Below are 27,803 nucleotides of genomic sequence, written 5' to 3'. Positions count from 1 at the left end.
TCCAAGAGCCCAAACCAGAGCCAGGACCTGCTGCTGGGGTCTGGACCAAGTGGGTGCAAGAGCGTTGGGGGATTTCTTGGCTTCTCTGATGGAAGCAGCCTTCTGGCAACAGGCAGCTGAGGAAGGATTCTGGGCATGCATGGCACGATGTCTCTGAGGAATGAAGCAAAGAGAGGGAAGTACAGCAGCTTGCAAGGTAGGAATGCCAAATCTGCCCTAAAACTCTGTAATTAACGCATCCAGGTGTTTGGCACAGTGGTTATCTGTTGTGCTGGGAATATGTGCAATCCATGTAAAAGAAGGTGCAGAACAGTCAGATAACAATTACAAAAAGGTACTTAAAACCCCTGGCATTTTTTCTCATGGTAGCTGTAAGGCCTTAGTGTTCTGGACAAATGTTAGTGATATTTTTTGGGGGTTTTTTTTGGTCTGGTGAGAAAAAACTGTGTGGTTTCTCCTGCTTTTACAGCTTTCTCCATTTGCAGCTGGCCTGTGTGCTGCTAAAGCAGCTGATGCCTCCTGCTCTGGTAGCAACTGCCTTGTGCTGGGGGGTAAAACAATCCTCCCAGAGCATTAAAATCTTCTGTGATGTAAGGGGCTAGACAGACTGTACAAGTCACTGTTTGTGTTCCAGATAGGACGTGCTGCACCCAAAGCTGAGTAATGAATCTGAATTAAATCCCTCCTGGTAGGCTGATGCGCCTCGGCTGACTGCAGCAGAGCTGCCTAGGTTTACACGAGCTGGTGATGTGGCTCTCTGTCGATTTGCGTTGCTTTATTTCTAGACCCTTCTATGTAAGTACTATCAGTCCTTGGGGCAAAAACTGCACTTTGCTCCACTGGTTGGGCTGGCGAGGTTGGAGCCTGCGATTTTTGGCTCCTGCAGAAAGCCTGGGCTGCCTCTGCCTGCTCTCCTCCCTCGGCGCTGCTCGGTGCTCTGGCTGTGCTGCAAGTCGTGGAAAGGTCTAGCTCGGGATGCTTTCTGGACCAGGGCCAGCTTCTCAAGCTGAGTCTGCTTCCTAGCAAATGAGGTGGTATTTTTGTCAGACTGTGGCCTCTGGGCCCAGCTACTTGCTCTTGAACTTCTGCAGCATGCTCTGGGTTCCTGCAAGGAAATTGCTGATGCTTAGATCTTGTCTTAGTAAGTACAGGTTAAAAAAAAAAAAACAGGCCCAGTTTGTCTTTGTGATGTGCCAGCTACTCCACTCTTTATTAGGAACAAGAGAATTTTCCTGTAGGGTTTCCTGGTCGTGTCAGGTATTTGCGTTTCTGAGAGGTTCAGAGTCCTTTGCTGTGTATCGCCCACAATGCACCCAAAGCCTGCGGGCACCCGCTCTAACCGTGCGTTGTCTTGTCGCTTAGGAAGCAACGTGTGGTCAGGGGTGCAGCCTCCCCACCTCTGGGGACAGAGCGGGGAGACGAATGCAGGAGGCCACTCGTGTCCCGTTTCTTCGTTCTGTCATCTCCACGTTCCCTGTACTCCATTTGTGTGTTGTCGAAGGCTGTTTGGAGACACTTGGGAATGAACTGGTTGTGATTGATTTCAGCAATTCTCATATCCCTCCCTCCTAATAAGCATCCTGCTGTAGAAGAGCCTTGTTGGCTTTCAGGTGATGGACATAGTAAGAAACTTGAAGAGAATGCAGCAGGGCCATGGTTCATTGGTTAGGGCAGTTAATTTTCATGGTTTAACTGAGTTTTGTGTTAAGACATAGCAACTGTACAAGTGACAAAGAAGCATCGGTCCAGTGCGTTCTCATGTGCTGTGTAAAAAGGAGGTAGACGTGCAGTGTTTGAAATTCTCCAGGCCATTAAAATGTGATTCATAAAGCAGTCAAACTTTTCCCCGCACTGTTCCTAGATCAAGAGAAACCTCGGGCACTTCTGCTGCCACGGTGAGCGTGTCCTTTCTGGAGCTCTTCTGTAGGCTTCTGTCTGCAGAAGAGCATAAAAGAAATCCCTTTCAAATTTGGGACAGCAAGCTCTGTTAAGAAAGCTCAAATTCTGAAGAAAAAAAAAATGCTGATTCCCTCAGCTGAGTGCTTCCATCAGCCCCTGAATCACCCACCAAAGTGTCCTTCAAACTGCTGACAAACTCTTGCACCCATCCCCGTATGCACAACTGTAATTCGTGGGAATTTCCTTCCGAGCGCAGGACTGGTGACCTCCTCTGAAAGCTCTCTTCACCCTGGCTGCTTTCCAGGAGTAGCCTAGATACAGCCTATCCCTTTGAAAGCAGAAGTCCTTGTTTTAGGAGCACCTGCCCAAGGGTGTGTTTTCCAGAATTAATTCTTGCAGGTTTTCTGTAGCCGACGGTGGTTTCCCCCGTACCAGCAGCGCGGGAGGAGGCGCAGAGACCGCAGAGGCGTCGGGCAGCGTGTGCCAAAGCCCAGGCTGAGGGCACGGCTCCTTCCGCTTGACGCGGGTTTGTGGCGTGTGCGCACACAGAACCAGCACGTGGGCTTTAGACGGCACGCTTACAGAAGCAGCCCTTCTAACCCCGCAACGATGCACTTGGAGGCAGGCCAGCTGCCTGCGTTTCGGAGGGAGGTTCAAGGCACTGCTTTCACTGCGTACCTCCCACAGCACGGCCGGAGCCCGCAGGCAGCTGCTCCAACCACGCGCCGCGTTGTTGCGGGTATGGGCATAGGTACGGGCACAGCTTCTGTTCCTTTCAGGAATAACCAGGGAGATACAGGAGTCCACGTGTGTCTAATTTATCCACCTTGTCGTCTCCCTGGGTTCTCTTTATTCCCTTCTTGTTTTGCTGAAGGCTGTTTGGAGACACTGGGGAACAAATCCATAAGAGCACAGTACATGCCGTGCACTCGGTGATTAGCTTGCATGCAGGATAAACATAATATCTCCAACTAAATTTATTTCTTTTTAGTGAATTCGTTATCTGGTCGCAGCCACCAGGGGCTGAGACCAGTGAAATGCAACTTGCAATGATGCGGGGTAGCCTGCGAGTTTAAAACCGTTGCTTGCCCACCCAGGCATCACTTTTTCTTTTTTTTTTTTGTTTTCTTGTTCTTTTCTGTCCCCAGAATAGTAATCAGCGGGAGATCAGAGTTTTCCGCCCGCTGCTTTTCCTAGAGGAGTTACGTCGGTATAGGGGATGCTGCCTGTGATAACCCCTCCTCCAAAATACGGAGTAATTAAAATAGACAAATTTGGAGTTTCTCATTCCTTCCGTTTCCCCTCCCAATCTTTATTCAGGAAGAGAGTGAGATGTCTGTGTGTCTCATAGGGCACTGGCTGGGAACCCCTGCCTCCGAGCTCTCCTCCTGCCCCGAGTCAGAGTGCGCCGGGGAAGTGGCCGCAGTTGTGCCAGACCGTCGGCCGTTCGGGCCTCAAGCCACGCTCTTGCCTCGACCGCTTCTTATTTCGGGGGATTGACCTTCACACCTCGCAGGCGGAGGCGTTCACCGTGTCGGCGCGTGCCGCAGGCGCGCGGTGGGCTCCGCTGCGGGCACGCACGTCGTCCCTCGGCCCACAGCCCGCTGCGGCCGGCCGGCGGCATTGCTCGGCCGCGCGTCGCCTCAGGCCTCAGGTGATTTCGCTCAGTGGTGCGTGTGGGAATTCTCTTCCCCCTTTTAAGCTTTTGGTGGGTTTTTTGTTTGGTGTCATCTACCCCGTCTGCTCCCCACCCCCCCAACAGTTTCTGATGTTTTTGGGAGAAACCAGTGTTAATACTGTGAAAAGAATGAAACCGCCAACCAAAAAGCATGAGAAAAATGTCAAGGAATCAGAGGAGATTTGTTTTCATTTAAGTTAGCAAATTCTGTAAAGAATGTGCAGGAAAACATGATCTTCCCTGTTGTAATTTCTTTATAAGAAACAGCCCGGGCCCCGTGAGCCGCGCCGTGCCGGTGGGCGTGCATGGGGGGGTGTCTCCCGCGGGTTCCTAGCACCAAGGAGCTGAGATCCCCGGGTCCGAGGCGGATGGGACCCTGGGAGCAGGCTGAGTCTCACTCTCACGGGATGCTGGTTCCTCCCCTGCCCCACCAGCCCAGGCGGTCTCCTGCGATCCATGCACCTCTTAATCTTCTATTCCAGAAATCAGGATGGTTTTAGTTGTTTTCCCCCTAATTTTGTTTTAGAAAAAGTGAAATCTCTACTAACCTGCCAACCACAACAAACAGCGGAGTATCCTGTCGCCTGTGAGTCTACCCCTGCCAGGCCTTCTCTGGTCAGGGCTTATTTCTGAGGTTGGAGCCTGGCCTGAGGTTTGGATAACTTTGCATTTACAATTTAGAGTACTATAATAAACAAGCAAATAATAGCCCCTTTCCCAGACACACACATATGCATATACACATATACACGCAGAGCGATGCTAAATGCTTGCTGTCCGCGGGCCTGGGGGCTGTTTATATACAGCATCGCATGTTTATATGTGGAGTTCATCTCCTCAAGTGAAGACAGATTAAGCAGCGGGGTGAATAGACCAGTTATGTGAACTATGGGATTTCCAACCTAGAAACACTGCCAAGACCAAGCCAGACAAATTGGTAGCGCAGCAGTGTTTCTCATTAATGTACATGGAAAGTTGTGCCTTGCTGATAATGCACAACAGTATCCTGTCGGGAGGTCTGGGAACCCATCTGGGAGCAGCTATCAGAGCTGTATTCCAGGCTGGGCTGAGTCTTCTTGCTTTCCTCTGTGTTTTCTCCTCTGAGAACCTTGCAGGGGAAAAAAAAAAAAGTGCAACTCCCCTGCATCGATATCCTGAAGTCTGTGGGAATACTAGTATGTGAGCGGTAGGGTTTGCTGAATAGAAATGAGGTTGTTATAGCCTCCCTTCCCTCCCTGCAGCCTTTCCATGCTGTATGTGGTTTACTGGGTAAGTGGTTGTGGTTCCCATCTTCCATCCCAGGACAAATTATCTCAAACTTGAAAATAAGATTACCTGCCATAATTGTATGTGGTGGTTTTCTTTGTTGCTGCAAGCATTGATGCTGATGCACAGATTTGTGGGTTGGCTTCCTTTGTATTCTGCACGGAGCACGCTCCTGTTCTCCCCAGTCTCTGCACTTTTAACGCTTCACCTTCTCCCAGAGACAGCAGACGAGAGCGATAGGCTTGTGGTGAGGCTGGGCTGACCTGGGACTCAGTCATTGATTCTTCTGGGAACTTCTGGGGAAACACTGGACAAAAGAAAAGAACCACGTCTCCATGTTCCCATGCCAAACCAATTTTTTTCCAAGATAAGGAGGGGAAAAAGTGCAATCTTGGTCCAAATACTTGTTTGTGGCGGACTCTGGAGTAGAGGATGTGTCACCAACGTCTGGCACAAAAGGTTACAGTCACCATCAAACCAAATAACAAGAGAGGCCACCTGGTCTTATTGTTCAGGGACCTGTGTCAAAAGGCTAAAGAAAAATGCCAGCAAACCCCAGCAATCCCTGGTGGGCTGGACTAGGAGGTCCCATGTATTTTCCCGTGGAAAATGCTTTGTGTCTTCAAATTGGCAGTTGGACTTCAGACTTGCTCTCCCTTGCTGCTTGTGATGTGCGCCTCCAGGATGCCGTGTGTTTTGCCCTTATTTAAAACACAGCTGCTGTTTTTGGTGAGCGTGCACATGTGTCTCTGTGTGCTGGAGTTGTGGGGAAAACCCCTGATAAGGCACACAATCGTACTGCAGCCGGTACAGCCGCGGGGATTTTGCCTGCTGCTGGCCAGACAGCGTGGCTGCTTCCAGCGGCGTGTGCGTTGGGACCTTCTTGCCTTTCTTTGTGTCGGAGGAGGAAGCGGGCAAAGGGCTCGCATTGTTCGGAGTTGGAGAACGACGACTCCTGGCTTGGGTGGGACCTGGCTGGGGCTTTTGACTTTCTCCGTCGTGATGGACTGATAGGAATAGGGCATTAGTCTGTCTTGAAGGATGATTAGAAACCAACAAACCTCTCCTTTCCTGAGACAGGCTGTTTGAGCTATGGGTTAGGCATTTCTGCATCAGAGGAGCAATGCCTTTCTGGCTGAGAGCACCTGCCCGCTACCTGCAGAAATGGCACAAAGGCAGTGCCTTGTGAAGTGATAATACTAAAAGTTTCTGCATATTTTGAGCCATTTTGCATCCCATTAACAGCTTTCTGCTGCCCATTAGTGACTGATCTAGTCATAGGTTGTCATTAGGATCAATATAGGTATGCTTGGAGAACTAAAATGCTGTAGCTGGCATTATTTTCTCCTTCCTCAACAACATTTCCTGAGGGGGTTTATGTTGCTTCAAGATATGAATAATATGGGTCAGCCTGTCCCAAAATCAGTCTGAGTTCCTTCTAGTAACTGTCACGTCTGCAGCTGCCACATTGTGCTTGAATGCTGAAATGACAGAGAAGAGATACCTGTGATTCATGGAAGGGAATGAGAAAAGCGATTAAAACTTTAGAGCTTGGACTGGGCATAGAGATAGCACAGAAATGCCCAGGAATGAGTAAATATAGTTTTGAGCCTGAAATGAGAGCAATATGCATGGGAAGACCTTGCCCTACAGGGCAGCTTGGATTCAGTACAGTGTCTGGAGATGGATGAGGTGCCCGGTTGCTGCAGGTCTTCAGAGGTCCTGTTTCCACTGCTCAGCAATGACTGTCCAATGTCTGTCCATCATTGCTTGTGCAGAACGGCCCAGGGTGCATCCAGGAATGTTTTCCACCTAGTTGGACTGAATCTGGCGATATATTTATGTGCCAGTGACTGATTCTCAGCCATTTAGAGAGCTGCACCTCACTGGCATCTCACTATCTCCTCTTTGCTTTTTTTTTTCTATTTTAAACGTGCATATTCCTCTTATCTCTCACAAATCCTGTTGAGTTACCTCTGGTTCTCAGCAGCAGCGGCTGTGGAGTCTCTGTGCCAGTCTGAGGGTTTGTTAGGTGAAGGTACAGCATACAGTGCTCTGCTGTGACCTTGCCTGAAAGCTCTGCAAAGCAGGGTCACGTGCAGCTGGGAAGCTACAGGTAGGCTCGGGCAAAACAAGCTCCCTGAAAGGGGGAGGCATGATTTATGACTTTTACATACAGCAGTATGTAAAATATTCAGGGTGCTCTATGCAGGCAGAAGAATTGCCTTACCACTGGTGGGTGTCCTCCCTTACAGGGAAAAGAGCAGCCACTTTACTAAGCAAACCCATTAGGTTATAAAAGCATACCGTGACCAAAAGCTCCGTTTCTGCTGAACTGTGTCCGGGTATTTTATGTTCCTTGATGTTGAAGTCTGGCCGAGCTAGCAGCTCCCACCCACAGAAACGACCCAGGGTGCTTTCAGTAACGTCGGTGCAATAGGAACATGTTTTGAGGGTTATGCATCCGTGAACGCTGGGCTGCACTGGCTGACGGAGAGCGAGCGGTGCTGACTGCCCTGCTCTTGGAGCGGGTTACTAAAGCACTCCAACTTGGCAAGAAGGTCCTCTTGGCCATTTAGTATTTTTTCCTTTAGAAAGTCACAGTTCTTATCTTGTGAAAATATAGATATTTCTCCATAAAGACAGAATTTCCCTAGTTAAACATCCTGGCTCATCTGCTCCCAGAAACATCCTCCCATCAGTATTTGGGTTTATTTGCCAGATTTTTATAATTATTAGATAGACCATGAAGCAGTGAAAATAACACTTTATAAGGTTAGTTTGACTTTATAAAAATTTTAATTCTGTGAAAGCACCCTTCTGACTTGCCAGCCCCTGTCAGGAGTTGCATAGCAACTATGTGCCCTCTTAGGTCCTGTCTTGAACCGAATCTTTTTTGTGGAGAAGTTGAATTTGACTTAAAAATAGATATTTTGCCCCTATTGAGTAATTTTTCACTGGGAAAAAAATGTAGTTAGAGTATGACTAAACTTTTCACAAATTTGATCTGATAATGGACGTTTCTTGCCATTTCTAAAATGTTTTGGTTTGTGACAGCTGGACTAAAATGAAGGGTTGGACTGAGTGACGTTCACCTCTCACCCAGAGGTTTGAGGACCTGCCCATGGCATGGAGGACAGTGCATTTTTGCAATTTACTCTTTTGCCCAAAGGATGTTCCCTTGCCCCGCCGAGTAAAAGCTGCTTTGACAGGGATCCCGTGAAGGTTTCCACCTGGTGTGAAACATGTATGTGTTTGTATGGGGCCATCCCTCAGGTGAGTTCTTTATACACTGGGTTGGGAGATGAGAGGAACTTCTCCTCCAGCTGTTCTGGAAGAGTCAGATCCTTTGGAGTCTAACCCTGTGCTTGCCTTTGCCAAAATTCCCCAAGAGTTTTGCTCCGGGACAAACAAAACATTGTATCTGAGCCAGATGATCAGTTCACCTTTTTCAGTCCAGCGAGGGGGAGAAAATAAAATAGTTTTGGGTCACTCTGAAATTACACAGCTTAAAAACTGGCCCTGTTTGCAGGAGCCGGAGCAAAGCACTACTGATTTGCAGAGCTCTGTTTTAAAATACATGGCCAGTGTAGCAAAGACCAAGGGAAAAGAGGCCTCATGGTCTTTGAGTGCCTTGTAGCCTGAAGGTGCTTCGCAGCCCATGTTAAATCTCCCTTTGGAGAGCTGCTGTCTCCACTTGCTGTAGGAGGGGTGGTTGGTGGAGGCTATCTTCTGAATATTGAGGGACACCAGTGGAAGGAGGCAGCAGGGATGGAAGAATTAAGAGGAGGATGATGAGAACCACTTGGCTAAATGACAGCTAATGTGGGGGAGATGAAAACTTCTCACAGATGCTTATGGCAAAGGCTAGCACCTGATGTCAGTTATACCAGAGCAGTTTTTCTCAAATTATAAAAAAAGTTTGGCTCTTCTGCCTTTGTGTGACCTCCTGAGTTAGCATCTTGGGTCTTCCAGGGTGGGAAAGAAATAGCTGCAGTGATGGGCTGTGGGTGTAAATACTCAGTCCGCTGCTCTGAAGGAGCCAAGTTGTGGCTGACAGCGAAGGCGGTTCACACATCCCTAATTAGTGTGATCACTTGTGGCTTTCAAGCACAGCTGCTTCTCCTGCCAAACCCAAAGGAGCTGTGGTGGTACCAGCAGCATGGTCCTATGGTGCTCGCCTCCTGCTGCCCTAGTCCTGCCAGGAGGAGCACGATGCATGTGTGCTTCCATCCTTGCTCTTCTGGATCCATACCCATATTGAGGAGAAGAGAAAGGCTGTTGAGAACTGCAGTGGGGTAAAATGGGATGAACTTTTCTTGCCGCAGGAGATCTAAAGTGCTTGACCTAAGGAAGGCGTTGCATATCCCCATGCTTTACACACTTGTAATGAGACCAGGCCAAGTCCCTAGAGAACAGCCCACTGCTTGTGGAGAAGATGCTGTGTTTCAGAGTTGTGTGAGCGGTGACAGGGAGGGATATCATCCCTGACTGAGCACTGCATTGCTCCACTCGGCCATCTCTTCCTGCAAAATGCGGGAGGTGGTATTTGCTGAGGCTGTGGGAGACCCAGAGAGTTGTTCATCCCACGGCGGCTCCTCTGTGCCGCCTGTGGATAAAGCAGAGGGGTGAAGCTTCTGCCTCAATTCCTCTCAGGATGGGTGTGCTTTTTACTCTCTCAAGACAGCTCAGCCATGGCTCTTATTTTTGCCCATAAGCCTCTCTCCATCTCACTTTCTGCAAACTGTATAAATATCCATTCGTAACAGGACCTTAACATTTTGTGCAAATATGTTTATATCTAGTTATATCTGTTTTCTCTCGTGGGATTTCTCTGTGAAATCCATTTGGTAAATGAGCCTTTCATCCCCTAAGGACCTGCAAATTTCTTGTGCAACCTCTGTCTTTGTGTTTTGCGTTATGTTGGGTTTTTTTTTTTTTTTTAGGCTAAACAGATAACCTTGAGACCCAGTGTGATTTTCTGTCTCTGTTAGTCCTTTTACAAGATCACGGGACTCTGTGAAATATGTATTCTTCAGTGGTTATGAAGAAAAATAAAAATTCCAAGTATCCCTGAGGAGGGGAAATAAAGGCAGCAGCAGGGATTTGTTAAGATTTAGGCAGAATCAGCCAAGAGACTGACACTGTCCAGATGGAAAGACCCACTTCCTGGCTGTAAAGATAACTCACTAAAAGAAACATTAGCTGTGGCTGCATTGGCGATGAGAAGCACAGCCACTGCCAAGAATTCACCCCAAGCCCGGTGGGAGCTGCCTCTTTTTCTTTCCCTTGTGCTAAGGGTTCAAGTTTACTTAGTTGGGAAATATGCCTAGCATTTCCTGAAGAGAAATGGTGGCCTGCTAGGTAAAGTGCTCATGTGGGCTCACAAGAGCTGGGGCTAGTTTCTTGCTGTGCAAGAGACTGTGGATGACCATCGGGAAGTGGTGTGGGTCTCGGTTTGCTAAAGTGTAGGTGCCCAGCTCCCTGCTGGAATTGCTGGTACTGGCCCACCAAGTCCTGTATCGCTCCCTGGCTGGGAGCTGCTGGCGGTGCCTGGGATGTTGGAGACAACAAAAGCATGTCATGGAAACCTCTGTGCCAGACGTCTGCAGAGGATGCTGGAGCCTACTTGTCCTGAGCAGCCTTTTGGTATCTCAGCTTGGTGATGCCCAAAAGCACAGCAATGTAGGTGTCAGGTTTTATAACCCTGTCTGTCTGCAGCAGGTATTTCAGAGCTTCCCTTAAGAGGATGCTGCTTAGCAAAAGGGTGAGGTAGATGTGAACAAAGAGCAAAGTTGTTTTGGTTTTTTTTTTTTTTTTAGGTTTGGTTGGGTGGGGTTATATAGAACAAAGCTCTTTGCTTGGTTGACCCACTCTGAGCTTCCTTCACCGTGGGAATAGCTGAATTGGCTGTGCTAATGCTTCAGTTGCAGCCAGCGGGCAGAGGATCTGATGAGATTATATTTGTCTGTGTAGTTCTCTTTCCCCAAGGTATTCAATAGCCTTTTAAGCTGCAAAATTAACTGAGCAAATTGAATACAAGGCCATAGATCAAGAATTATTGGTTTCTAATTTAATGTGGAGGTGAACACAAGATGTGTTGCAGTGTGTATTTAACTCTCCAAATTTAGACCACCTCACTATGACATCCACGGCACATTAATTTACTTACTCAAAATGACTGAGTTCATCACAGTCCTGATGCTTGGTTCCAGTGAGTGGGTGTGCCTCAGACTGTAGGTGTTTCACAGCTTTTTCTTTGTTGCCATGGCAGGGATAAATACTTTAATGCACTTGATTTTGGGTGTTTGAGATTTTCCTGGATGTCAAATTAAACCTAATGCATAGGACAAATTTAACCTAATGTGTAGGATAAATTTTAAGATCAATTTTTTTTTTGGTCAAGTTGGATGCTTTGTTCCACCTGGGAACCTCCCTTTGTTAACTGGGCATGGCAGCTTTCTCTGGGTATTAGATGTTCAGTCTTGAAAATATCCTCTATGTGGTATCTATTTTGATTTGGATTTTTATAGAAGTTTCTGAATTTTATTTTTTCTCTCTAACAGATCTCTCTAACAGATTTTTTCTCTCTAACAGATCAAGTACTTCTTGATCATCTTGGCTTTACAGGCAAAATGACGTAAGCAGTGGCACTAAGTATGTAGCTTCTCTGGGAAAGCTAAGAGCCTGTGTGAGTGTTTGCAGTGGAATGAGGACGGATGTACTCTTTTCCTTAGGATGAGGTTTTTGGAGTTGTTTGCCTGTTTCTGAACATTACAAAAACCCAACCTTCTGGTGCCACCATGTATCTGGGTGGGATTCCCAACCATCCTTCCCACCTGTGACTGCTCACCACAAAGCTCTTCAGGCAGATGCTCCACAAGCTTTGGCTTTTCCAGCCTCAACTGAGGCTAGAGCTATATCAGAAGACCAGGGCTATCTTCTTCTATCAAGTTCTTTTAAAGCTTCTCCTTGATTCAGACTTTCTCCCTCTTTTGGATCAAGTCACTCAAAATCTGCTGTCACTTTCTCACAAACTGAAAGCACTCCAATGGTTCTGCTTTTCTATTTATGAATTTTTCTATTGTCCTGTCAAAGCTACTTAGGATCTGGCATGTCACAAGTTCACTATTGTCTTCTGGCCCCCTCATTAAGGGCATAATTTGTCATGTTGAGATCTGGAACAGATCCATGTTGCTCTTGCTGGTGCTTGATCACCCTTTATAGCACACAGGGCAGAGCTGGTACAATCCCACAGTGGGAAGAGTGGCTTTACTGTGGGCTGGGGATTTTTTCCTACTTTAATATTAGTTTTTCTCTCTTCTGTGGTTTTGGGTTTTTTTTCTATCTGACATGCCAGGGAGGTGGTGTAAGTAACTCAAAGTTGATATTGCCCAGGAAGAACCTTGACTCTCATCAATTTTGAGATCACAGGGAAAAATAGTACTGGTTTCTTGAAAAGGATACTTCTGTCTGACAGAAATAACCGTGTGATGTGGGTCAGTGCGACGTGATTGGCAGTCCTCTTAGCAAGGACTGAAACAAAAAAATGATATAAGACAACACTGAGGTGTTTCATCCAAGTGTCAGGAAAAAGGAACAGAGGAAAAGTGATGGCAGAGAATATTGTGCAGCTCAGAATTGAGAAAGAAATGAGAGCTGCTACAGGGACGTGAGAGAGAGGATGCGTAGCTGATGTTTCATGTTGGAGGGAACCTGGTGGGGAGATGGAGGGAGAGGAGGGACGTGGTCGAAGTGACAGCGCTGCGGTGGTGGTATGGTTGCACATCAACAGGGCCAGGGCTCGGTTTGCCCGGCGTGGGAAGGGGGAGGCGGTGGGGATGGATTGCTCCCTGAGTGACAGCACTGCTCTGTTGGCCTTTATAGGAGCGACGGAGGCATACGTGATGATTTACAATGCTATACACACTCAAGTGCCACGCAAAACGGAGGCTGCTCCGGGAAGAGAAAATGCCGAACTTGCTAACAGAAAGGCCAGTTTGAGAGGGCCTTTGTGGGGAGTCCACAGGGCAGGTGGGTGCTAGCACAGGCTGATGGAGCTGCTGAGGTTTAGTACTGGTCACGTGTGAGTTGGGAAGGATGCTCATTAGTCAAGAGCAGAGCTGTATCTCTCAGATTGGGCTTTGCTAACAGCAGCAAAGCATTTATTAACTCTCTTTGGCCACTTTAATTTGCTGTGTTACATAGCTGACCTTCCACAAACACTCCAAGGCATCAAGTACCCTACAAAGAGCATGTGTATGCCTTCAGGGGAGTTCATGCTTGGCTGCAGCCACAAGAAAGCCTTGCACTCTAGTTTATTTATTGCTAGATTCCCAGTGGTCCTAGCCCTGGGATTTCAGTGTCAGGCTGGGATGGAAAGGTCCCTTCCCAGGGCAGAGGCTCCTAGTGTTACCACCTCTGAGATGCCATGGTTACTGGGATATCCAGGAATCATCTCTGAGGCTGTGGAGGAGAGCACAAGGGCACGCACATCTGTATGTCAGTGCCTCAAAGGTGTAACTACAGGTCTGCCCATAAAATGTTTGTGTTTGCAATGGGCTTCCTGGGGTTGTGCTAGGCTTGATATCAGCTGGAGAGGAAAGGAGAGGTGGGAGCTGGTCCGCATGGGGCTGCTCTGTGCCAGTGGGTCTATGGATTTTGCTGTGCTTACGATGTGTGTGTGAGGGGTGTGAGAGCGCTTGGACACACACTGCATGAGGAAGGACAGAGGGACGAAGAGAGGGAGAAAATTGGAGGCTGGGGTGGGGGAAAGGACAGAGGAAGCTGTGGAGAAGGTTCTGGCTGTGGTCCAGAGCCAGGGCTGGCTATAGCCTGGCCAGCAAACTCATGCTCTGGGCAGGCTCATGGCTCGCTCTGTGGGCAGTTCAATCTGCTATCATATCACTTGTCCTTAGCTGCTTCAGACCTTGGCTGCTCCCCCTCCACCACATGCAGTCTATGCCATGTGTCCTCATCTCCCCTTCTTCTGCCCCTTCAGCCCACTGAAGGCATGGCACTGGGACTGCTTGTGAGTAAAGAGGGCCTCGTGAGAGTTTCTTGTGTATACACTCCTGTGGAATTAAGATGAGCTTCCGTGAGACAACCTGAAAGCCTTTCACCTGCCACTTAAACAGAGGACCCTTGGTGCTCCATGTTTGCTTTCAAACATCTGCTCAGCAAAAGACGAGAGGTGGTTCCTTGACAGGAGGTGAAATTACGGTGTTTGTTGGAATCTTTGAGCTGACCAGCCCTTGCTGGGGTTTGGAGTGGAGCATGTGGACAGTCCCACTGGCTCCCTTTTGCAGCAGATACGTTTTCCAAGAGTATCCAGCTCAAGCCAAGGGAGCTCCCGGTGGCTGCCTGGTCTTCACTGACGGTACTGCACTTGTGGCTTTCAGGGCTGCGTCTAAGCTTGTGCCAGTTGGCACTTTTCAGTTCCAAACTGTTATGATTTGCTCCAGATGGTGTGCATGAGCTGCCATGCCCCGAGTTAGCCAGTTGCTCAGCTCAAGATCTTGCTCCTGGCATTACACATGCAACCATTCACAAAGTTGCCTATAGAATATGAGAGAAGGAGATGTTGGGCTTTTGTGGACTCCAAAAAGTCTGTGGTCCTGCCCACTTCAGATTTTAATCACTTCCCAAAGAATGCATAAGGGGCAGACTATAAAAGAGGTTGTTGCCCCAAAGAGTTTGCAGCTGAAATGGAAGGATTCAGCTGAAAGGGTGGAGGCTGGAAAGACTAATGGCAAAGTATCAGCGATCTCGCGTTCAGATTGCGATGCCCTGTCTTTTGTTTAGACTTGGTTTCTCAGCTTTCCCTCATGTATTTTCCTAATGCCTTCTGAAAGGGAAAGGGATGTTTGTGAGGAATGTTTGGAGGAAAGAGCTAGGAGAAGTTGGAGAAGCAACATTCAATGCCAGGCAAGGGGAACAAGAAACATGGCCTGGATGCAAGAAGCTGGTAGACAAGATCAGGGAAAGAAGCAGAAAGGTGAAAAGCATGTTGAGGAAGGGAGTTTGCTGCCTCTGGTGACTCTCTGCCATGGCTGTGCTTCTGCAGTGTCCAGCCTTCATGCCTGGATCTGAGGATAGTAAATGCCTCCACAAACAGTGCACATGCATGAATGGTCTTGGATGTTTAAGGTCTCCAGGCTTCCCACGCTGCCAAGGAAAATGGTTGCATCAAGTACATAAAACTCAGGAAATAAAGTTAGCTCTTGGGGTCTTACCAGCACTGTCCTTTGCAAAGCAAACCACGTGCCAGTGGATATATCAATGCTTTTGCTGCACTTGGAGAGGTTGGCCTTTCCTTGCTGGGTCCTACAGCTTGTGGTTTGCACGGCTTGTGGCTTGTGTGGTGCCTCCCTCTGTGGAAGCAGCCGGGTGGTCCAGGTTTCACGCGGGCTCGTGCAGGTCCTACGGAAGAGCTCCTCTGGGGCGCGAGTGACGCGTTGCGCTTTCTCTCATTTTGTTTATGTGCTGATAAGCTCAGCGTAAGCAGCGGATGAAGACACACAATCTATTTATGGTTTCAGCTGAGATCTTCCCATGCCTGAAAGGCAATCTGCCTGACTTAGCATTCCCAAGAGGCTGCCAAGCACAGCAAAGCACAGAGGAAGTGCCTCCTGCCTGCATAAACAGAAGGCCGGCAGAAAAGAAAGCCAGGCTAATGCTTTACGAGGCATTTCAGTGCTGAGGCTCTAGTTGTGTTTGGCCTAGAAGCAATGCTACAGTCCCATAAATCAGTTGTTTTCCTCTAGTGAATGCAAGAGTTGGGACTGAACCCTGCAGCGTGCTGTATGCTTCATGTTAAAGGTGACTGAGGAAGAGTAGAGGCACTGACCCTCGTGCCCTTCTTCACAGTGTGTAAAGGAAGTCTGAAAATGTACATGCTTTTTTAAAGCTTTTCTTCCCTGTTTGCTTTTCCTGAGTAAGGAAGACAAACTGGTGTGGTTGTATTCCTGATCCTCTGCACTCTGATGAGGAGAATGTCAGAAGTGAAGCAGAGTATTTTCATTAAAAAGGGCTAAGAAAAAGGTCGAATATGAAATCTCTTTAGCCTGACTATCTGTCTTGAAATTAAGCGAGGAAATCATTGCCTGCTCTCTTCCATCTTCCTTCTATGTGTGCCTATGCCTATTTGTTAAAGGTACTTTCTCGTCCTCATTGCTGTGTCTCCTGTTGCTCTTCTCATCGCCACTGATTCTTTCTGGACCTCCAAGAAATTTTCTGGCAGCACTGAGTTGAGACATGGCAGCCGAAGGGAAGGTCCCCGACCCCTCCCTCATGCTGATATACTACACAGGCAACATGGTCTCAGCAGCGTGTTCAGGCCTGCAACGTCTCTCCCCTTTGCAGCTTGTGTTTCAAGGATGTGAACTCACAGCCACACAGAAGATTCGCAGACACGCAAGTCTCCAAGGGGAAAATACAGTGGGTGGATTTTTGAAAAGGGCTAGGATTAATCTGACAGCTTCTGCAGCTATAGATAGAGAGATGTCTGATAAAGCTGCTTGTTGTGGCGCGTAGGCGGAGCAGAAAGGATTTTTACCCCCAAGTGTATCATAAAAGATGCAGTAAAGGCTCTTGTGTCCTGATGGCTTTGTTGAAGGACTCTCTCCCTCCAGTGGGGAGCATGTATTCATTAGTATGTGTAAGTAATTGAGTATGTGCTGGGTTATACAGGCACAGCTAGAACTGTGACGAAGACCCTTGCATACTAGGAAGGGATTTCATGCTCACCTCTATCTCATCTGTGTTAAAACAGACTGGCTTCTTAAGTCTTGTTCATGCTACATCTTATTTGCATTCAAACAGCGTATGCGCTCCTTTGGCCGCACGGCTGTTAGCTAGTTGACTTCTTGTGAGGTTTCCTCTCTTCCCATCTAATCCTTGATTTTATGTTCTTTCTGGTCTTCGTAGCCATCTCTGTCCTCTGTTGTAATTTTTCTCTTGTTGAAATATTGCAAATCAAGGGCTACTTTTTTACACATGGTCCTTCACTTCTGTAGGCGCAACCTACAGAAGCGGGTTGTGGGTTTTATGCCCATGATATGCACCAACAGTTCAGGCGTTTTGAGGGTGGGTGTGTGGCCTGCAGTTAGTTAGATTTGAAAAGGAGGACAGGATATTTTAAATAGCTTGATCTAAAATTGATACCAATCTGTCTCTTTGTGGCAGCAGGCTAAAATAATAACATTTCCAGGCAGGTGAGGAAAGCTGCCTGATGTGGAATTTGAGTGTGGTAGTGACTGACATGGATTTTGGCAGCTGTTCCAAGGAGAAGTCATGTATAAGTAAATCCTCTGGCAGCTCAACAGCAGAGTGCCTGGGTAAAAGATTGCAAGAGGTGAGATCTCAAGAATAATAAAGCACCAGAAAGACTCTGCAGCAAGGAGATGCATCTGTGGAATATGCATCAGGCTCCAAAAATCAGTCCCCAATATGTAACTGAGCCCAGGGCTGAGAGTGCTCTGAGCAGTTGGCCCAATAAGTGGAGCATGCCCCAAAACAAGCTGTGCAAACCATCCACAAGCTTCCTGGTGCTGCCAGGACCCCCCAAGCAGGAGGGGTGTCGTGGCCATGCAGTATTTTAGAAGTCGCAGCATCCCTGGGAAGAGCGGGAGGATGCCCAGGAGGCATGACCTGTTTTGCAAGCATGCTGTGGAGCCTATGGTCTTCCCTGCTTTTACTCAAAAATTATTCAAAATCTCAAATGGTAACTAGAGAGGCACCTGATTCAAATGGCTGATTGTCTTTTTCTGAACAGTTTTGTTTCCACACTGGTAGTTTTACAGTCAGGCAGAATAAGAATATAAAGAGGAAATTACTGTCAAACAGACCTTTCTAAATTGCTGTCAGTGAGTGGCAGGAGATGAGCCAAAGAGATCCTGTTCTTGTCAGCCTCATTCGAGTAACGTGCTGTCCTCATTCAAGGAGAGCCCTTGTCTTTTTTAGCTGTGTGTAGGTTGAACCAAATAGTAAGTCATGTAAATGATTGATTTGCTTTACTGCAAATGATTGAAATGCGGCAAAGTGGCAGGAAAAGTAGTGTGCGCTGCTTGAAATGGATGAATAATGAATGGGGAAATAGTTTGCTTGTGAATTGTAGCCCCTGATTTTCAGCTGAAGTTCCATGTCTCCATCACATGCTGGCCTGGCTTTGTAATGCACAGGGAGAGGAGACGCGCATAGCCACGAAGCCTGCGCACGGGCAGTGTTAGTGATGTGTGTGTCGTGCTGGCTCACTGGTCACCTCTCCTCACTGTACCTTCTGCCGCACGTCTGCACGTGCGCTGATGCACACGCAGGACTGGGGACGTGAGCAGCTTTGCAGCTGGGACCACAGCCGGGGTTAAACACCGTGGCAGGAGGTTGTCGATTAACAAAGTGTGGGTGAATGAGGCTTCAGTCTTTCATCTTCTCTTACACCAAGTTTTTGGTGTCATTTCCCAGAGCTGATGGGCTCTCTTTCCTTTTTTTCTCCCCCACAAAGGTTGTTCTTGCACCTCTCCATTTCTTGCTGTCAGTCCAGTATTAGAAGCAAAATAACAGCCAGCCCAAATCCTCAAGATGGTGAACAACTGGACTGCTGGCCTCCCATCCCAGCAGCAGGGGCAGGACCACAATGAAGGACGGGATCTCAGGACTGAAGAGCACTGGCCCAGATTCAGATGCCCTAATTTCCACCTTTGTCTCTGTCTGGTGTTCGCTATTGGCAGATGCTGCTGAAAGCTGTGGGTCTTCCCACAGACCACACTAGGCTGGGAAATTAGGCAGAATTTAGGTCAGCTGAACCTGAGCCAAATTGTGTCTAACTCTTCATTTGATATGGTTCATCCCTTTTGAGGATGCATCTTCCTGCCTGCTTCCTGCTGGGGGTAAGAGAACAAGGCGCTTCTTGGTCAGCAGATTTTCTCCAGCTGGATGTAAAAACAGTCTCAGTCCTGGCCTAGGGGACACAAAGGCACAAATTGGGAGCAGTGAGCCAAGAGATGTGTATGGGCACAAAAAGGATTAGGTGAGAATGATGTATCAGCAATGATCTCTGCTTATTCCCCAGTGACAGTCTTGGAGTCTTTTCTGTCCTCGACTTCTTCAATGGTAATTTTATGTCAGAAGAAGAGTCCTTAGACATTTCCTTGTGCTTTCACTTGGGGTACATAAGATGCTTTGTGAAGATGGGGATCATAATCTCTGTTTGCAGGTGGCAAAACTGAGGCCTTCAACTCTTACAGTTTGACCAAGCAACATGGATGCTGCCACAGACCCCTGATCCCATAGAGACGGTTCTTGTACACTTGCACAGGTCCATCCACAGGTCACCTTTCTGGGTTGTAAACAGTTAAACTGCAAAGCTTCTGAGTAGAAAAATACATGCTTGAGGTCTGCAAACCTCACTGGAAAAAGTTTGGCTTAATTTTAGCATAGTATGCTGCAGGCAGGTCCTGAGGTTATGGTCCGGGATTTCCAGAGATTAAGTAAAGTAGGACACAAATTACCTGGGTTGTGGAAGGTCACCTACTGCTATAGACTTGTTTCACAGCCCTCTGTGCTCTGTTCCCATCAGAGCTCGTGCCTCAAAGCTGTGGGAACATAGGACACTCTGTGTCAGCTCACCACCCAGGACAGAAACCTATTTCCCCAAATAGTTTGGAAAAGTAAAAAAAAAAAAAAGAAAATGCTTTTTTTTCATTGAGCTTCACTGAAGAAGGTGTAGGAATTGTTTGGGAAGGGCATCCGTTGTGGTGCTGGCTCTTGGTTTGAGCTTGCTGTATCCATCTATGTTTGCTGAGAAGGGTAAGCTGTTTCAAGATTCATAGAATAGTTTGGCTTGGAAAGGACCTTTAAAGGTCATCTAGTCCAAACCCCCCTACAATAAGTAGGAACATTTTCAACTAGATCAGGTTGCTCAGAGCCCTGTCCAACCTGACCTGGAATGTTTCCAGAGATGGGGCATCTACCACCTCCCTGGGCAACCTGTGCCAGGGTTTCCTCACCCTAATCATAAAAAATGTCTTCCTTATGTCTAGTCTGAATCTACCCTCTTTTAGTTTAAAACCATTACGGCTTGTCCTATTGCAACAGGCCCTAGTAAAAGGTCTGTCCTCATCTTTCTTATAAGCCCCTGTCAAGTATCAAGGGCAGTTTGCTGACTGGCATGGAAAAGCAAGTCGATATACATTCCTTGATCTCTGGATGCTTATGTCAACAAAGGGCTATGAAGCTCTTCTGTTGAATGCAACTTCTTGCTGCTGCAAAGAACTTCATTGCTGCTCAGCAGAGAGGAGATGACACCCAGCCCTTCAGGTGGCTGCTCACATGGAAGAGGCTTTGTGTTCAACTCTGGTTCTCAGCAACTATCTCCCTCGTCTCAGAGCTCACCCTTGACAGAGGCTTATTTGTGTCCCTCAGCTCTCACCCAGCCTTCAGACCCTTTAGGAAGATGCTGTCAAAACACTGTGGCTCAATCAGTTAAATGCGTTTTTGTATTCTGCAGAGTCTGGATCTGACATGGGGCCAGAGACTCACGTTGTAGGGTTTTGTCCACATTACAAGTATGTAGCTGTGCTGCTAGCAATATAGCAGCAACAGGCAGCTCATGGCATGCTGCCTGCATGAATATTTATTCAGTTTCTTGGCCAGATTTTGGACTGAGCTCCAACCTACTGCAGCTCTACTCTTGTCAATACCCTCTCCATCAGTATAAAGCTAGCTCAGACATGGCTCCATGAGCAACAGTTGTGCTGCTGGCTGACTGCTCTGCAGCTATCCCCGAGTGTGTGGTGTGCTGTCTTGGAACAAGCTCCCCAAACACTTAAACAAATGAGGACATCATTAGCACAGAGCAGCAGACAAGGAGGGGATGTTGGACAGGCCAGCTGGAGTACATGAAGGCAAAAGGAGTAGATGGGAGGGAAGGGAGGCCTGGAAGGTGGCTATGTTTGACTAGACAGTGTCTGTAATTTTTTTATTATTTCTTTTTTTGTCCCAAAGCCTAGTCCATATTAGACATTACAAATTAAAGTGTGTTCTCTGGGTTGTCAGTGCGGCCTTGGCCCCCACCTTGATCTCCCAGGGCACTCCTGAGGAGAAAGCCTGTAAGGCAGCACCAAAGGACTTCTCCCTGCTCCTCCTTCACCTTTGGTGAGACTGAAGAGGAGAAGACTTGGGCTGAGTCCTGCTTGGGAAGAGGCTAAAGGGCTGTTACCCCTAAACCCAAGATACACAATCGCTTGCAGTTCAGCTGTGGAGCCAAATTGCTTTCACAGATTTTCTTCCTCTTCTCCTCCTTGGTTTCTGTCCTTTCTTTGGAGGTTTTCCCTGCCCTTATGGCTCTGTCCTCATCATTCAGATGAATCCAGCCTGTGTCTTGCAGTGGTGGCTCCTGAGTGCTGCCAGGGACCTGGGTGAACATCCCCCGTGCTCTGGGGCAGGAGGGCACGGGGCACTGGAGCCTGTTGCAGCCTGGCCCTGGCTGGGATGAGCAGCCCCTCCTGGGGCTGGACCGAGCACCGCGGCCAGGCAGGGCTGAGCCGCCGTAGGGCCGGTACACGTCAGAGATAGCAGCCCAGTGGGTAGGGGACTGTTTGTTTTCAAGACGAAAATAATTATGCACCTTTCATGGGATGTGGAACATTTCTCACTTCAGCTGCCTTGCAGAACTGACACTGGGCTGTGTTGGCTTGACAGCTGTCAGTCATAGTGGTTTGATGTGCCAATTAGCAAGTTTCATCTAGGGTTTTGAGATTAGTTGTGAGGACTATGTTGGCAAAAGCAATCCTGTTTAGTTGCCCAAAACTCAACCTCCTCCTGTCTATGCCAGATAGGAAGGTGCCGGGGCAGCACCCCCACTAACAGCCCCAGCAGCCTGAAATACTTGGGTGTATGCTTTTGCTTGGACCCTCTTCTGAAGCTCAAGAAGCCTGCGTGTCTCATTTTTTGTCTGTATCATTTTCTCTTGTTTTTCCTCTTTTGCACTTGCAGAGAACACAATCTACTGCTTTTCATAAGGGAAAAAAAATTCCCATTTCTGAGATGCAATGTTTCTTGACCCACCAGTCAGCAAAACCTCTCCAGAATTGTCCAAAGCCTTGCCGTACTCTTGTCTGGGATGGATTTTAGCTCAACAAGAGAGCATTCCTCATAATTGAATCACTTTAATGCTTAATTAGAAAAATTCTGTGTTTCCTTGGGGAAGAGAGAAACATACTGTAACTGAGGGCAGGCCAGGCACGCTGTGCTTCATCAGCCTGGCATGGCATCCCTGTGGAAATGCAGCGTGGGAGGGCAGAGGTCTCTGGAGATGCAGACTGTTTCTTGCTTTTTTTGCCCTCTGTTCTCTGGGGCAGGACAGAAGACTGGGGAGCTTATGCTGAATTTGAGTATCTATGAGGTAGCAGCTGGACTGCAGTCAAATGCCTTGCAGCCCATGGGATCTCCCTTCCTTGGTGTCCTGGTTTGAGCAAGAGGCTCTCAGGCTCATGAAAAAGCTCCTTATGCTAAATATGTGTAAAATAATTGAGGACTGAATAAAGAACAATAAAAATTAATTTCTTTGGTTAACATACTTGCTGAGCCCTAGAGTAAACAAGCTAAATTCTAGTCACTGTGGTACTTTCAGGTCCTTCCACAAGTAGCAGCTCAGGCCAGCATGTATAGTGTCTTGTTTTTCCAAAAAGCCACACATCTTACAGGAATAATCATGCTGCAAACTTGCACTGATTCATTTTCGCTTTCCTGAGTTACCAATTAATTTTCTTTTTCCTGAGTTGCCAGTTCTGCTGTAACCTTGCAAAGATTTTCCAAACCCTCCAAAGTGATGACTTTGATACTAAAAGTCAGTCTCAGCCTGTTGGTCCCAGCCCCATTGAGTACATTTGGTACTGCCCTCCTGCATTTCCCCCGGACAACTTTGGCCGTGAGAATTTTTTCTCTTGCCATTTCTATAGCTCAGAGCCAGTCCCAGAAATCCAGTACTTTATCTTTGTCCAGAGTCAGCACCAGGGAAATTTGGCCTCTGCAATACTTCAGTAGCAAGAGCTGGATGTTGGGACAGTTACTAGAGGACCTGAACACACTGGTTGCTGAAGCAACTATTGCTTTTCATCAGATTATGGGGATAGTGCTCTATAACGCTCCTCAGCCACGGGATTTCTTCTTACCTGGAACTCCCAGGCAGCTCAGCAACATACTTCTGTCTCAGCTGCCAGGCAGAAAGTGAGAGTATCTTTTTTGACCTTAGTCCAGACTAAATCATATTAAGCACCATCCACTGGAGTATGCCTTTAAAGCTCAAATCTTTTAATTTTCAAGACTGAAAATTAAATACTATTCAAATGGTCTGCACCACTTTAAAATGTTCTGAGTACGTAGTGAAAAAACACCATCATGACACTAAACCCAAGCACAAGCCCAAGCAAGAGCTGTGGGGTGAGGGTGTAACATCACTGCAGCCCTGTGCAGCTGCAGCCTCCCCAGAAGCCCCTACGTGTCCTGGGCTAACAGGGAGAAAATGCAAATTTCTTCTTATGCACAGCCCTTCCAGCCCTGGTGACCTGGGGAAATCAAGGAACGTCAAGGGTAAGTACCTGGAGGCTGATCTTTCTCCAGAGAGCTCACAGTGCTTGCCAAACACAGGTTGGGTCTGGTCTGCCTTGTGCTACGCTGAGGTTGGAGACTAGCAGCCAGAGCCATGAAGAGGAATGACACCCAAGGGCAGGGGCTGACAGGTAGTGACCCCTGCCTTCCAGAGCAGGAGCATCCTTAAATTCCCTGGGTCCTGCTGAAGTTTTCTTTATCGTGGGGTTTTACATAACTCCGTGTCGGGTAGATGTTGAAATACAGTCAGAAAAGCAGGTACTATCATGCCGGTAGGGAGCCTGGGGGAGGGATGCCAAATCCAGAGGTGGCAGGTGTTGAGGATTTCACACGGTGACGGCAGCAGCTCCTCTGGCTGCCACTCAGCTGGGGCATCGCAGGTCTTTTTGGTTTTCATTGTCACAGTCTGAAAATAGCTCCCGGATAACATGCTCCCAATACGGTGATGCGCGGGGCTGAGTACTGTGAGTCGATGTCGAGAGCCATGCGGAAGCTGGTGTAGGAGCAGACCAAACCGCCTATTCTGACTCTATTCCTGGAGTCTAATATTAGCTCACCTGTGGGTATGACAGCTCTCCTGGCAGACAGCCACTAAGCCTTTTTTTTTTTCCTGGCTCATACAGTTCCCTTATGGCAGGAACAGCCCAATTATCTGAGCTTTTCCCATCTTCTCTGCTCCTGTTGACTTGGCTTGTGCTGAAGTGTTCTTGGGGAAAGATCAGTGTGTTTTAGCAGATGGACAAAGGCTGAAGAGCAAATTGTTTTAATCAACCTTCCCTTTTTGGGGGGACACAGAATACTTACTGAAGTGATAAAACAGTATCTGTAATTTCACAAGGCAGGAGGCTTGTCTCTAAGGAGCTTCTGCATTTTTTTGGATGCCATGAATATGGGCAATTAACTCGCAACACAAACTTGGCCTTTCCCCAAGGGCATTTGTACTTGCTGCCTGTTCCAGAATATGCAGGGTATCCACAGACTGCATAAGCCAGTGGGCAAAAAAGGACTGACTTCTCCAATCCGTCTGGGCATCGTGCTCCTCTGGATGAGATGCCAGGGACAATCAGGTTGTTTAGTGGTGTTGGGGACCATGAGTGGTGGTCCCATCTTGCTAGCTAGCAAGTTGTGCATTTGAATGCAGTGATGTAGCTGGTGTGGCAAACACTGTATTCAGTGGGAAAATAAAGGTGGAAAACTTGCTTCCTGCCTCAGCTGGCTGATGTGGCTGTTTCCAGGAGCAGTTCCCCACTCTTCTGAGCAGGGCTCCACAGTGAGTCTCGTTTGGTACAGGCTCAGGAGTGAGCAGAAGTGAATCTTCTCCAAATGAGAACAAACAGAAATTGCTTTCCGTGGATGTGATCAGAAACTGGCTCACTTGATGGGGGTTTAAAAGCTGGTTTAATTCATGTATTCTTAAACATTCCTAGTAAAGGTATTCCCTTTAGTGGATCCTGCTAAACATGTAAGTTGCTGTATAATAGATGATTTTATCTTTTTTACTCTGTGGATAGCAGGGATCCATGGGCCATGAAAACAAAGCCACTGGCTGGTGGTACAAGGAGGCAGGCAGGCAGGTAGGAGGATGGGAAGCCTGGTGCACCACTGTCTCCTTCGCAGCTGTCTCCATAAAGGGTGGTGTTGCACTGCTAAGAGGCAGCCTGGGAACCATCCTACCTGCTCCCAGCCTGAAGGGCAGCCCAGACTCGCCTCCTGTTGGAAGCAACAGGGTAATAAAAGACTTACGTGATAAACTAAGGTATGCCAAGACCCACAGAAAGGGAAAGATTCCCTGCCCTTTTTTTGACTTGACCGCAGGCAGATGTCCAGCAAACACAGCACACCTCCAGGAAGGGCAATGCTGCAGATGCCAGCCAGCGCCTCATACCCTTGTGCTTTCGGCTGCCCGAGGCAGCCCAGGCAGGTCCTGCCTGGAGGCCCTGGGACAAGCAGGTGTCTTGAAGTGATCAGGATGTTTTCGGGGCATACGCAGACACCCACCCCTCCTGGTAGTGTTGGCAGAGTCTCAGCAGCATGATGGGAATTAGCATGTGAGCTAATTCTTGTGACCGACAGGGATGAAATAATTTTGTGAACCCACTTGCCTTTTCTTCCATCTGTTCTTATTGCCACCTTGTTTGTGGGAAGATTTTTCAGGTCAGGAAACTAAGGCTTGGGGACTCTTACTGTCATATCCCACCAGCACTACTCCTATTCCATTCCCATAGCTGGACACTTGAGCTATTTGCCTTGGTTCCTGTGGGTATGCATGTATGGCTGGAAGGAGGGGATAAAGGTCATGAAAAGCTGCTTGCACTTCAGTGGCAATATGAATTGTGACGCACCGATGGCTTTTCTTTGCATGAAAGAAACTGTGTGCAAGGGAAATTGTTAATTATTACCACACACATTTTTATTGCTAATGATTTAGGGTTGTTCTGAGCGGCAATAGGAGCTGTCTGTGGGGGTGTGGGTGGATAACAGATACTTAGGAGATGTTATAATTTGTATTCCTGCTTTTGCTTGGCCATGACTGTCATGGGTCTGCTCTGTTTGCCACTGGCTCCTGTAGCAGTTAAGTAAGGCTGGCTGTGCTGCGCTGGGCTTTGTAGAACAAGAAAGAGAATTTACAAACTCGCCTAAGGAATTAGTCACCTGGTGACAGCCATAGGCATTGGCATTGTGGAAGATATTTGCTCATTTATAGGGCTGAAAAGCTGCATCTGTTTGGCCTTCTGTATATCTGCAGTATCAAAGGTACGAGCTGCAGGTTGTACTTGATCCCATTGCTCCCCCTCTCCAAGGCAGCACACCTGCGCTTCAGCGGTGTGGGTATTTTTTCCCCATGGCCCCAGTGCTGGGGAAGATGCTCTGCACCTTTTCTTTCACTCTGCACCCTCCTGTGCCCAGGAGCTGCCTTCAGCCCCTCCTGCCACAAATGCCTGCAGGCAATGCGGTGGAGCAGCACCCCTCCGAACACAGCCCATGTGTAATAGCCATCACTCAGCCCCTGTCATGGCAGACTGCAGCAGCAGACACAGGTGGTTCCTCTCTTCTCTCCTGTATGTTTATAGAATGCGTCAAGACTGAAAGGAGCTGCAAGAACACCCTGAAAATGTCCTCTCTGGGCTGGGTGTCTGGCCCCACTGCCACTGGGGACTGCAGCTCACCAGGGCTTTGAGCCTCCACTGAAGTGGGGGGGGGGCTCAAAGGAGCTTCACAGGGGAAAAAAAAAGGGTCTTTTTCTGCCTGACGCCCTCTCCTTTTGACTTTATTTGTAGGCATGGTTGGTTTGTGTATATGCACTTAAACAGTTGTCAGGGTGTCCTTCTGTATCACTGAGAGGAAAGGAAAAAGCGGTGGAGCGGGTGAAATGCAGCCCTCCTCCCCAGCTCCATGTTGGGTTGCTACTGTTAAAATATGACTAATGCTAAAAATAATCCTGGTGTTGCTATAGAAACTTGCACTGTTGCTACGTGTGAACCTGGAGAGAATTGTACCCTCCTCGGTACCTTGTTTTTCTCTTCCCCTCAGCCATGCTCACCCCTAAGCAGAATGAGCACGGGCACAACAGACCTTTGCCTGCTCCTTTGCACAGCCTTGCTGGGTTGCCATGGCTTTTTGTTACTGTGCTGCGGGATGGGACAGGAGGTCACTATTGAACCTATATTCTACCTACCTATCTATTTATTCACTTCTCTTTCTTCCAGTTCCCTCTGCCACAATTTTCGAGTCCATGGCTATCCATTTTCTTGGCCTCCTCCTGCTCCTTCCTTAGGTCTGGTGAGACTTTGGGCAGTGCACACAGGGAGTGAGAGGAATGGGTCCCCTTCTTGCTCTTCCAGCATCTTGCTTGGCCCTCCTCAATGCACTGCCAGGTTTTCCTTACTTTCCAACTGTAGTGGAGGAGGAGAATCTGTTGTAAACTTCCTTTGGGTCTAGAAATGAAAAGGGCTTTTGTATTTGTTAACTTTTTAATGCTGCCCCAATCTGCCATCCCCATCTTCCTGTCCCTCCCAGCTTTGGTAGCTAATTTGCAGGAAGTTGGATTCTTCCAAGCTTTTTAGAAGAAACCAACCAAGGGATCAGTTTACATTTTCCAAGCTGGAATGACAAATGCTGGAAACTTTCATTCAATTTGAAAAAGAAGCTGGGATTAACCCACAGACTGAAAGATCACAGCCCCTGAAGGTCAGTCTGGCTCCTATACAAATTACCCTCCAAGGCAGGGAAACATTTTCCCCTCAGTCCTTCCACGGCTTTTTCTTAGCTTCATTGATCACCTTGGCTGGGTATTTAGGAAAGAGCAATGACCTCTTGTCTCTGCTCCAGATTTACAGCTTGTCCCAAACATGAG

General features: G+C 47.9%; 1 protein-coding gene across 1 annotated transcript in view; it reads left to right on the top strand.

Moving 5' to 3' along the window:
* Window positions 1-135: 135 nt before the first annotated feature.
* The window catches only part of NEURL1B (neuralized E3 ubiquitin protein ligase 1B), a gene marked incomplete at both ends in the record, with an annotated part of 95,530 nt that continues 67,862 nt past the window's right edge, over window positions 136-27,803 (top strand). Inside the window, one exon of the mRNA XM_082005978.1 lies at window positions 136-196. Coding sequence (XP_081862104.1) covers window positions 136-196 — 61 coding nt within the window. The remainder of the gene's footprint in view (window positions 197-27,803) is intronic.

Source organism: Phaethon aethereus (genome assembly GCF_964289735.1).
Source record: "Phaethon aethereus genome assembly, chromosome: 14".
Classification (NCBI taxonomy): Eukaryota; Metazoa; Chordata; class Aves; order Phaethontiformes; family Phaethontidae; genus Phaethon; species Phaethon aethereus.
The sequence above is the reverse complement of the archived record's forward strand: the minus strand, read 5'-3'. Positions and strand labels throughout refer to the sequence as shown.